Genomic DNA, 13205 nt, shown 5'->3' on the forward strand with positions numbered 1-13205 from the left:
GTTGTGGTTGTTCAATTTCCGTCGCATTGCCCAAATAGTGGGACATCTATGAAGCTCTCTGCTGACCCTTGCCTTGGGGCGGGCAGTCATTTCGTATAAACATACGGTGGCTAATTTTCTTTCAATATTTCTTTGGCCGTATGTGCTGTGTGGTGACTTGAGAAATTATTTATTTGTACCCCCTGTGTAATAATTTATCTTTCTCTCGTTTTTACAAAGCTCGTCACGAAACTCTTTTTCTGTGTTTTTTAAATAAATTAGTTGGTGATTTCGTCACGACAGTTTATCCTTTTGGAGTCAAAAAGAGTCATAAAGGCATTTCAGCCTTTCTCAGGCCACCATCGTGTGATTCACCAATACCAAGAATCGAACGCATGACGTGTCTTGTGAAATATGACTGAGAATTCGTCCTCAACCATTGAGTCATCATGCGGTAGTTAGATAGTAACAAAAGTTGGCTACAAATATTTTAACAAAAAAAATGTGTTTTTCCAATGTGAGAATGTGAGGACAAAGTCTCAATTATTGAGGACAAAGTCTCAATTATTGAGGGACCAAACCATGCAATAACTTATAAGAAGTTTGGGTATTTCTCATGTTGTCAATTAGTTTTATGGTGAAACCTTAAATTTATTCATGTTATCAGAGCAGATTAGCATATGTGTGAACCCCAAACGGCCACATGTAAGAAGTTGGATTACTTCTCATATTGTTAATTGGTATTATCAATTAGTTTTATGATGGAAGAAATTGAGTGTTTGATTACAACAATAGTGAGAGTTTAAGAGAATATTTAATGTATAGGTGTTACATTGGGCCACATCAGTGGTCAGTAAAAATTAGGTACTCAAAGTGAGTATCAAAGTATTATCCTTTATTTCAACTCACTCCGTTCTATGTGAAACTTTGATCGCTCTTTTTTAAATTTAGTATAAATTTCGGTTGTATTTAAAAAGAAAATAAAAATCAATTCTAAAACTTCACAAGCATCGTCCATTAAAGGCCGGTATAGCTACGGAACTTGCGGCGGGATTTCATACACAATAAAATAATTATAGAGGCACTGAATAATTAAGAAATTATACTATTATTCAGTCACTGTAATTCTCACCTACAATTGTTAGATTTTCCCAACTAAGAAACCCTGATTGATATTTCTTTGATATGCTTTTTGATGTGTATATGCACCAAATCATTTGGCTGGTTGTCAGCCATGGATTTGGATCCTCTCCTGCGCCCAAGGTAAGGATCCTTCTGATCAAGAAGTATGGGCCGTTGAATGAAAATTCAACGACTACAAACAGAGGGTTCCTTTAAAGTTATAATAAATTTAGCCGTTGGATTTTCATCTAACGATCCACACTCCTTGATCAGGAGGATCCTCACCTTGAGCTTAGGAGAGGATCCAAATCCGTCAGCCATCACCTTGTTGGTTACTAATCTTCTCCAACAATTTAACCATTCTGACCTTTTAAAGCTCTAGATTTTCTAACCTTTTCTAATCAAGAAGTTCATTATAAAACTAATTCTTCATCACCAAATCCCTCTTATTAAATTCATCAATTCTAAGCAAAAATTCAGAAGGGATCCTCTCCGGATTCCTTTCCACCTAATCCACTAAATTTGGAATTCGAACCCTTGAAATTTGATCTAACAGCTACAAACAGGAAACCCCTTTTAAAAGTTATAATAACTGTAGCTGTTGAATCAAATTTCAACGACCCGGATCCTGAACTTGGTGGATTAGGTGGAAAGGGATCCTAAACCCAAAAAATTCATACAACTTATATTACGACACATAATATATATAGTAGGTAGGTACTGCAAATGGTTTATTTAGACTAGATACATTTTTTGATCGAGTTTTAGTAGTTTCAGTCTCGTGAAAGAGAGAGGAGAGAAACCCATTAAAAAAGAAAATTTAATTCATCACCGTAGGATATACATCTAATGGCCAGAATCAGTTGATCCGTCGAATTTGGACAGAAAAGTCTAGAGAGGATCCGAGTCTGAATTTTCATACATTATTCTGCCAAACTTACATGCACTCCTAATGGCTAGATAGGCAGTCAGGGGGAGTGTTTACAAGTCCTCCAAACCACGAGGTGCGAAAACCGGTTATATACCATCTTTTAGTAATTACTTGAATTGCGATGTTTTAACTTTCAATTCCACTTTTGGTTTTAAAAGCACTTCAAGTATTTTTTCAGAATTCACTTGCATTTTTATTAAGGATTAATTTCAAAAACGTTATTATCAAAAACGTTTTCAATCATTTTGAAAACACTTCCACACGAGACTTAAGAACATAGTTGAATTTATGTAAGTGTTGCAAGTTGGCATGTGCATGCATGCTTGGAGGTTAGAAAAAAACAAAGACTCGCGACAAACGCACACATTGTTTGCAGATGTGTCCAAGATAGAAGAAGTGCACTTGACTTTTAATGTTTCAAACTTTTGCTAGCTAGGGAACTCTGCGTGTGTGACTCAAGTACTTCACCTTTCTCGTGGATTTCTGTCCACCACGAGGAAAAAAAGGGGATGAGAGACCAAGAACAAAATAAGCTATGATTCATGTGGAAGGACAATTCTCCACCACCAGGTGAGGCATGTGCATGAGAATTCTATGTGTGCATACACCAAAAGAACAAAAAGATCAACATTCCTGTATTTGACTTGACTCAGCAACCTTCCTATTAGGTTAGGCTCGCGAGAAAACCTTTTAGAGACGAAAGATATGGAAAAGACGAGTACTAGTCTAAAAATTAATCAAGTATTTCAATTATAAGTCTTTTTTTTTTAATAACATTTGTATTTGTTTTCACTATCAAATGATGTTTCAAGTGCGACTCGCGTGAATATCAGGAGACGTTTTACTTATAAAGAGCTTGATGCCTAACCGTTATCGTTAGACTATCGCGAATGTGATAAATTTATTGTAGAACTTTGTAAATATTTTGTCATTTGTTGAGAATGAATCTAATATTGATAGGATGAGAGACTTTGAATGAACTTATAAGTATAGGCTACTCTTCATATTGCCAATTAGTTTTATGGTGAAACTTCAACTTTCTTCATGGTATCAGAGCAGGTTATCCCACGTGTGAAGTCAAACGACCACACACGTTTCACATCATCCCAATGTGTTGTCCACATGTTAGACTTGAAAATTCATCACACACAAAAGAGTGTAGAGAATGAATCTCACATTGATGGAAGGACAATTCTCCACCATTTGTTGAGGCATGGGCATGAGAATTGTATGTGTGCACATACCAAAAGAACAAAAATCAACAAGTACTAGTCTAAAAATTAATCAAGTATTTTTTTTTAAAATAAATTGTCTTCATTCTCGGATGATGTTTCAAATGTTGAAGACATGCTACTTGTAAGGAGCTTGATGCCTAATCGTTGTTGTGCATGAGATAACTTTGTTTCTGCTCTGCGGTCTTAATTGAATTTTATAAATATTCTATAGTTTGCCCTTTTTTTTTTTTAATAAGTATTTAAATTATAGTAGATACTAGCTTAGATAAATTGGCTAGATCAGTATGTTTTTTTCTTTGTACTCGAATTTAAATATCTCTTTACTTATTTAAAAAGAAAATATTTTGATTATGAATGTATTCGGGTGATGATGCATGCAACAGGCATTATCTGCAAAATAGTACTTAGGTACTACTTGTACACTTACTTTTTGATTTGGCCAAATCAAAATATGTAACATGTTTCTTCGTTTTTTAAGGTCTAAGAAAATTAAATAATATGTCTATTATTCTTTAAAGCGATTAACAATTGTTAAAAATTCATTAGGCCATAATCAAAAAGTAAGTATATGAGATAGGGTGCATTTTAGATCACTACCTTCAAGTGGTAGTAATGCTTACTACCTTATTTATATATGAGTTTAAATTTCGATATATGTGTAATGTATGAACACAAATCTCAAAATTTAAATTCATCTAACGGTGATAAATTGGATAATGAGTATTACCACCACTTAAAGATGATGAGCAAAAATATTCCCATAGGGGATACTAATTTTTTTTTTTTTTTTTTTGTCAAAGATACTCACTAATGAGTATCTAGAGTAATGTTAGGTAGATTAAATTCGTAAACTAAATTTGGAAACAAAATGATTCTCACAAATAAAAAATAAATATGTTAATTAACACTTACAATCATTAAAGTTTATGTCATTCGAATTACAGAATTTGATCTATAAATTTAATATTCCTAATATTACCGAGTACCGAAGTATTATAATTGCCGTTATAGGCATGAGTTTGACAACACAAAAATGTCTGGTTGCGCCATGTGCACTACTTTGCTCTACAATTACTCTCCTTATCACAAAGTCGGGATGTCTTCTAGAAGGAGGGCCAGGGGAGCTTTCATCCAGTGCAATTCATCGGCTAAGTCTTCTAGAAGGAGGGCCGGGTAGGGAGCTTTCATCCCATGCAATTCATGCTTTCCCTGCAGTCTCGTATATATATATATATATGCCCTTTATGCAAAGGAATTTTTTTTTTTTTTTTTTTTTTTTTGGAAAATTGGGGATTAGGTGTGGGACCTACTTCACATTGAACTTCAACGATCCAAACATTTTATTTTGTAAGTCCCGTTTCCTGGATCATGCTTACAAAAATTCAATTCAATCCGAAATCATTTGCCTATTTAATTATTAAGATAAAATTTCATTGTTTTTTATATAACAAAATTATTCGTTAATTTCTTTGAACTCAATTAGATATTTTTTACATTTCTGATTTGGCTAATACTTTGCAAAGGTGATCTATAAGATGCAACTTGAAAAATAGATAATTTTGATCGTTAAAGTTTGATGTGGTGTGAACACCATAACTAATCTCTATTTAAAAAAAAAAATGAAAATTCATTCACTTAAAGATTTCTTTTATATATATATATATATATATATATATATATATATGTTCCCGTTGCGTACTTTAATCTCACCAATACAATTTAATGTCCACTTCCCCTTCTCACATCACTGGTTTTTTCAAAGGGGGCATGGGCTAACTAACATGACTCCACTACTTTATTGTGCTCCTTCGTGCCAGACACATGTACAGTGATTCATAATTTTTTTTTTTTCCGATAAAATGAACCAATCATTTTGCATTTGGCACGTAGGGGCGGATTCAGGAAAATTTCCTCTCGAGAGCAAGATGAACCAGACAATTGCCCTTGGGCACCTACGTACGCTGCCTCTACTTCTTTGAGGCATTTTTTATCTTCCTGCTATATGATAACCGTGCTCAAGGAAAATCTCATAGGAAGATTTGGACCCCCTTGTGTAACAAGGGGGTGGAGTCAACTACATTATACACCAGCTCCTACGTAGATTTTTCTACTGGGGGCAAATATCCCTCTCGACAGGGGTGGATCTACCTTGAGGCAATGTGGGTCAACTGACCCCTCATAACTTAAAAAGTTTATACGGAAGAGTTGGGTGTTACTCCTTGAAAAACTGAGATGTCCTTGAAAGTTGTTCGTTAACTGCTCGACAAATTGCCCCTATGGACACTAAGTAGACTAGCTGCTAGCCTCATGCCTTATGTGTTGCTATGGGCATCTTTCGATATACTCACTCGGCATATGTTGACATTTGTCGGCATGCTCGCCCAACACCTATTGACATCAATCAACATGTTCGCTCAAAGGCTATTGGCATATGTCGACAAACATGCAATATGACTTGACAAATGACTTCAGACCTACCAAAACTCTATGAAATGCCAATTTGCTTAGTCTTCTGTCCAAAAATTTTTGTGCACAACGCTATTCTCATTGACCCCACCCCGCAAAAAAGAAAAATTTGATACATCTGCCACTGCCTCTCGAGCTTTATCTGGTAGTTTCGTCATCCTATCTACATGTGTTAGTTATTCACATGAACGATTGTCATAAGCATTTACTATGGTATTCATAATGCATTATTAAAATAAACCACTCATGTTTCTTCAACGTCAGAGCTTCATTGTCTTCGCAAATGATGTTATGTATAGTTGTAGGCTGTCTATAAATATGTGAACCCAAATAAAGAAAAAAAAAACAATTTCATACGTGAGAGATGGATCTTTCACAAGCTGCGGCTCCCTTCCGGCTTCTAGAAGGGGACGGTGACGATGGGGAAAGCAGATGACAAAAGTAACACGGTGAGGAAATTGTTCGACTTAGTTTAATTATTAAATATTATTTATCTTTGTTGTTATTTAATTTTTTATTCGCTAATCAGACAATAATTTATTGAACAAAGAATAAAAAAGGGACAATTATTTATCACTTCAACGGCATTACTTTAGTAAACTCTGTTGTGAGTCATGTGAATTTGTGACTTTAGTGCCGTCTTCGGACAGTAATTTGGTTTAATAATCCATCGGGTCATGTTACTTACTTGTCCTCGTGTGATTGGCTAAATTACAAAGCAAATATGTTTACGGTTCAATTTTGCTTGCCACCATATTTATTCTCGTGAGATAAGGTTAAATTCTTTTAAATTTGTGTATATTCATTACACAAATCTTGAAATTTAAACTCAAAATAAAATGATGATCATTACCATCACTTGAAGATGGTAAGCAAAAATGCACCATAATGCAACAAAGGGTGGGTCCCTATAACGTTTATTGAATCAGGGTGAATGTTTGCTCTCCGTCATCAAGTGAAGGTAATACTCACCACCTCACTTATTTGTGTATGTCCACTTCATAGATTTTGAAATGAATTGATACTATAAAGATCTTCTAAGGCTTAAGTGGGAGTACAACATCGAACAACCGTGTTATGATACAACGATTATTTTATAGCATTTAAAATCAGAGTGGCGAACATTACCATTACTTTATGCGTGGGATAGCAAAAATATTACCATGTGACTTGTTTGTAAAGGAGTAGGATTCTCTACCCTTCTAGTCTCCATCGCCTTTCCTTTCATTTTATTTGAATGATTACGGTTAAGTCACGTTAACCTTTTGTGTTAATTTTTTAATAATCAGAAAAAAAACAAAAAAATATTTTGTGAGAGAAAAGGAGGAAAAGGAATGAAAATAAGGGGGGAAAAAATCTCACTCCGTTTGTAAAGTTCTAAGGGGGCGTTTGTTGCGCCGGACTATCTCGGACTAGATTAGCTTCAAGGACTAAGCTGGACTGGCTTAGACTAGACTAAACTGGACTAACTTAGTGAAGCGTTTGGTGCAGTATTGGACTAAGAAGCTGGATAATAACAAATTCTAATATTATTTTATTTAATATATAAATTATTAATATTTTATTATGATCTTATCTTTTTCTCCATCTTTTCCTACCATTTCCGTCCCACTCTTTTCCTCTTCTCTCATCGTCCCACCCTCTCCCTCTTTTTTTCCTCTCAGACCTCTCAATTCATGTCTCTTTCTCATTCCTGGTCAAACTCCTTATTGATTCCAATCTCTATTTCTCTGTCCTCCCTCCCTCTCTAGCTATGCGTTGTTCGAACGGAACCTCACGGCTCCAATTTTCCCGACGAGTTGCAGGTTTCCCGATGTATTTTTTGACCAACCCTCATTAAATTGGATGAAGTTAGCACTGCCAAAAAATTCATCACCATCCCTGGACCGAGATCTTAGCTATGCATGCTCGAATTTGTCATGGATTTGAAGAAGCCCAAACAGGCCGAGACTTCCAGGCCATTTTCCGGCCACATTCGACCACATTTTGGCCTCGATTCAAGTAAAATCGTAATCTTGTCACTCCCAGCTTCAATTTGGTATATTTTATATGAAAGTTGGTTGTGAAATGGATCTGAAAGAGAGTCGGGAAGTTAATGATTGATCTAGATGACCGGCGATGACGAGGAGTCTGTCGGGAGTGGTCATTGAGCATGACAAGGACAAGAAATAGAGGATAGTCTTAGCTAGTCCCATGGTTATTGGGGGGTCTCACTAAGACCTCTTAGTGAAGGGTTTTGTCCATGCTAGTCCCCTTTAGTCTCATTAATGTTAGTCCCAGCATGGAACAAACACAGTATTGGACTAATAGCTAGTCCAGTCCAGTCCAATCCGAGTTAGTGAGGGCAAACAAACGCCACCTAAAAGAAAAGTTAGAAACATGGGGACCGGCACCTTTGATTATATTTGTTTTCACTTAAAGCCGCCTTTATTATATGTGTACATTACTATTTTCTTTTTACTTTATGTCAATTTCATCATTATTATTGAATAAATTGGGCAGAGGTGTGGGATTCGGTTATATGGTCAAGGAGTAGGACAAAGGGCCTTCGTACACTAATTCCCAGATACTCGATGTGTTAATTAGGGCAATTGAAATCATTTAGTATTATGATTTAATGATAATTTTTTTTAATTTATAAGTAAGAGATTTTAGATTCAATTTTTATTAAAGATAAATTTAAATCATATTACTGATAGTCCATTGCGAGACTATCTTCTCCTCTCCTCTTTAATGTAGCTATATGGCAATTGAAAAATTCTTTGGTGTATTCAATCATATCAACCAACTATATATTCTTACTCAAGAATAATAATTTTTTTTTGTTATATGTGAGTATAGTTATTTTGTTAAAAACAAATTTCTAAATCTGCCATTAATTAGTGTAAGCTAGCATAGAGCTTTCTTAAGCACTTATTGTCATTAAGTTCGCAAAAATGGAGAAACTTGAGGTACCATAGACAATTACCAAGCCACAAGCAACCCTCGGCAGGGGGGACCGTTGATACGCCCTGCAATTTGTACTTGAATTTATTTTATACCTGCTTGTATTAGTCTCCCACAACCCTTTTATAGATTGAACTGCTCTCATTTCGCTCGCCTTCGGTTTTTTTTTTCTTTCTATTTTGTATTATTTTCATTTAGTTTGTTTTCATGTCTCCTTTGTTGTACTTTAGTTTTCTCCAATAAATTTTGGGTGTCATTGGTGTTTAAATGGATAGGAGTTCTCTATTTAGGACTAGGTTCTTTCATTTTGATTATGCGAAATTGCAAATGAAGTGTAGGCAACTATAATTGTACAATGACTTGACCTCGAAATTTCTCTACTACCTAATTCATCGTTACCTTAGGTATTGTCTTTGAGAAAAAACCTATATCCGTTTAGTAAAAACTATATATATAAAATCTTTTAATTTAGTTTTATTTTTATAACACACACATGGTTGCACTAAATACAACACAAGAATATCTACCTGTCTATATTTTGCCAACTTCTTATTAAAAAAAAAAAAAAAAAAAAAAAAGAGTCCAACTTTTGACCAGTTTACATTTACCGAATCCTGACCCCGAAAATACTGCATTTACCAAATTATTATCCGAAGACAAAATCCGTATATACCTACAAAAATCTAAACTCACGCGCGCACCAAGCAGTGGAAATCGGAACTTGAGAATGGAGATGCACAGTAATTACTGGATTTGTCTATAAAAGCAGGACGAACGAAACGGCTACCCCCTCCTCCTGATCAAAGCTCTCTCTGCTAAAAATCGCCATTTAAGCTCGAATTGCAAATTCTCGAAGATACCCAGAAAGAAAGATTGAAGCTTTGGTGGAAGGAAGCTCTCAAGGATTGAAAACGATTGCTGTGCCGATCTTCTGAGTTTCTATTCACGGTACGTTTGTCAAGAAATTTTTCCTTTTTTAGCTGCATTTGTTCCTGAACTGCACCTTGATTTTTTTCTGTTAAGATGAAAAAACTTGAAGGGGACGTTGAAATCCGTGTGAAATTTGTGGGTTTTGGGTTTTGTGGGGATGGTGGTGTGTTTTGGTTTGTTGAGCCGCAGATCTAGCTTTGTTTCTGCTTTCGGTTTCATCACTGTTTGGATTTTTGGGTTTGTTTGGTTGCTGGGAAACTGGTTTGGGGGAAGACAAAATGGAAATGCTTGGGAAGTTTGTTTCTTTGGGAAACAATTCTCAAGCATTTGCCTTTATCCAACACAACAAAGGGGTGGTTTTTTTTTTTTTTTTTTGTGGGGGTGTGGATATGGTGCCAGAAGATTGAATGCTTGGTTTACATTAATCTGACACTATGTTGTAAGCCAAGAGATATGTGAGGTTTATGGGGTTTTCTGTGAGTCAATCCTGTTCAATTTTATGATAGTTTTGTGAGAAGTGGTTTCTAAGTGCATGTTGAGCTTGATGAAACTTGGTTTTACCTGTTTAGGGGCATGTAGGTGTGCATCTTCGTGTTTTCGAAGTTTATAGTGTGTGGTTCTACCCGTATTCTATTATGATTTTCTCTGATTGTTGTAGCTGGAGGGTTTCCCCACAATTTGAGGGTGTAGTGAGATGTATACTCTCAAACAAGGCTGATCAGCTAAGTGTTATATCAAAATGAGGTCGGTTTAATCCCTCATTTCATACCTGTGTCTGCTATAGAGCCGGGGTGGTAGAATATCCCGAAAGCGTTGTTGTTTAATTTTGTGTTGTGCTTGATGGAGGGTTCGGGATCGGTTCAGTTTCCTCGTCAGTAGGCATTTTTTCCTTCACTGTTCTACAGCAATTTAGATTCCTCTATGTCCTTCATTAAGCTGAGGAATTCTTGCGGCTAATCAATTTGGTTGGATGTCAACTCAAACATAACTGTCTGTGTTAGGTAGAATGGTGAGTGTGAACTTGGTTGAGAGATGTGCGTGTATAACAGTTTCCGGTGACAAAAGCGGGTAGCATTCTTGATCCGGTGCAGATTTTTGGATCACTCGGATTTATTAAGTGAAACTTTTTTTCCATGTTTCCTTTAATCTGCAGCCATATATGTTATGTGAACCTATATGAATGGATTGAAACTCCCAGGTGCTATGACCGTTGTATCTAAATTGGTTTCATTTGTCTCTCACAACGTGGTGGTGCACTGCTATATTATTTTAACTTTTTCCTCTCTCGCAAGCATTTGTCTTGTCTTCCATTTGTTAATTTTCAGTCTGATTGTTTTGCAAGGTCATCAGATGAGGGACCTTCAAAAAACTCATGGTACTGAACTGGTTTCATTTATCTTATCTTTTGCAGTACTGGTGAAAAAAAAACAAAAATTAAAAAAACCGAAAAAATGGCCTTGCAGCAATACTTTGCACACGAATGCAGATCCGTATCGGGGGCAACAACAGATTCAGAAAATTCCAAAGGTGGCTATGACTGCAACATCTGCTTAGAATTTGCGCACGAGCCAGTGGTCACCTTCTGCGGCCATCTGTTTTGCTGGCCTTGCATCTACAAATGGCTTCACGTTCAGAGTGCCTCCCTTGCCTCCGATGAGTGCCCTCAGTGCCCTGTTTGCAAGGCTGATATATCGCACACCACCGTGGTCCCACTTTACGGCCGGGGCCAAACAACTTCTGAACCTGAGCTTGAAGGAAAGATGACACTCTACAGGGGAATGGTAATACCGCCCAGACCATCAGCATGTGATGTGCAAGCTCTCATATCTAGCACCTCTCAGACCGTCCAGCAACTTCCATATCGTAACCCTTATCAGAACCAACAATATAACCCCCAATCATACGGCAGTTTTGGGGAACATCCTTCCTCGCCACTCCTTGACCCCGGAGGCACTGCAATGGCAGGTATCCACCATCCGGCGGCTGGTGTATTTGGAGAAATGGTTTATGCAAGGGTGTTCGGAAACTCAGAGAGCTTATATGCGTATCCGAATTCGTATCACCGAACGGGAAGTAGTAGTCCAAGGCTCAGGAGGCAGGAGATGCAGGCAGACAAGTCACTAAACAGAATATCTATTTTCCTCTTCTGTTGCTTACTTTTGTGCCTTCTTGTCTTCTGAAGTTCAGAGATTAGGTCATTCTCCTTCTCTGCCATTTTGTTACTGTATAATTAACGCTTGTGAACTTAGATAGATGAAATTAGATGTGAAATATAAGAGGTAGTAATGATGCTAGAAATTTCTAACGGCTGGATGTGCGTTGAAATTTTTTAGAAAATTCCATGATCGAATCATATTATGTTGTATGGATTTTAGTTTAAACCAAAGTATAAGTTATTATAGATGAACGTAACAAATATAGAGCTCGTTTGGAAATATTTTTAAAATGATTGAAAACGTTTTAGGTGAAAATATTTTTAAAACTAATATTTAGTAAAAATTCAAGTGGCATTAAGCACGTCATAATTTCCCAAATTGTTAGCATAACAAACAAAACTTAGGCCACTGAGCTCCAAGGGGGAGCCCGATTTGGCAGGAATCCACGGCCCAGACCTGAGCTGTATAACTCAATGTTGACGTCAATCATAATTTAAATTATTGTTAATAATTTTATACAGAAAACTTAAAAAAAATTATATATATTTTTTTCTATAAATACCTAACCATGCTTAAAAATCATATTCGAAATTAAAAATAAAATTATCTTTCATTATTTTATTAAAAAAATAATGATAATATTTTAATCCCAATAAGTTGGGCTATCCACTTTATGAATGAAAATGCACTTAGGCTGTTCACTTGAGGCGATGGAGTTGCCTATAACCCAAGGAGGCTTTTAGGGATGGAAGTGTTGTAATAAGTGCTTTTGGGAAGGAGGGGGTCCATCCTGTATGGCCGACAACTATTTCACGGCGGGTCTGTTTTAAGCCAACTTGGTCACACAAATACGAGCTTTTACCATAAGTGCTTTTACCAGTCCAAACAGCCAGTCAAGCTCAATTTATTGCGTTTGGTGAAGTGCTGATACATTTGAATGAACATAACAGTATACATTTGAAGCCAGTCAAGCGTAATCCGCACACTCTTTTTTATTTTTCACACATTATTTGTTAATTTATATCATTTGATTTTTTTCAATTCATTCGATCCGACGCCCGAAAATTAAAAGAATGTGTGAGAAGTAAAAAATAGTGTGTGGATAGCACACCCTAAATCAATGATTTCAACAATAAGAAGATAGAGGGAACAAGAAATGAAACATTGCTTAACTCATTATCGAGAAATCGCAGTTTGACACATATAGACAAATATCTCGGTAAAACTACAAAATGAAAAATTTACTTGTCTATACTATTATTAAGAGAACCCTCCTTATCAAATTTTCTCCCTTTTTTCCTCTTTTGCCCTCACTTTTGATACAAACTATTGACAAAAAGGAGGGCAAAATAGTAATTTTGTACCTTTTGACAAAATGACAATCATATCCCTATTTTCCTATTTTACCCTCACTTTTGATATACAATATTTACATAAGGA

General features: G+C 36.0%; 1 protein-coding gene across 1 annotated transcript; it reads left to right on the forward strand.

Annotated features, from left to right (window-relative positions):
* The first annotated feature begins 9461 nt into the window (after positions 1–9461).
* On the forward strand, positions 9462–12010 carry LOC137729075 (E3 ubiquitin-protein ligase RMA1H1-like). The gene is made up of 2 exons (XM_068467897.1): positions 9462–9627; positions 11021–12010. Exon 2 carries the CDS (start codon positions 11061–11063, stop codon positions 11787–11789), a length of 729 nt encoding a protein of 242 aa, XP_068323998.1. The 5' UTR covers positions 9462–9627; positions 11021–11060; the 3' UTR covers positions 11790–12010.
* Positions 12011–13205: the final 1195 nt, after the last annotated feature.

This window comes from Pyrus communis, chromosome 3 (assembly GCF_963583255.1).
Source record: "Pyrus communis chromosome 3, drPyrComm1.1, whole genome shotgun sequence".
NCBI classification, from domain to species: Eukaryota; Viridiplantae; Streptophyta; class Magnoliopsida; order Rosales; family Rosaceae; genus Pyrus; species Pyrus communis.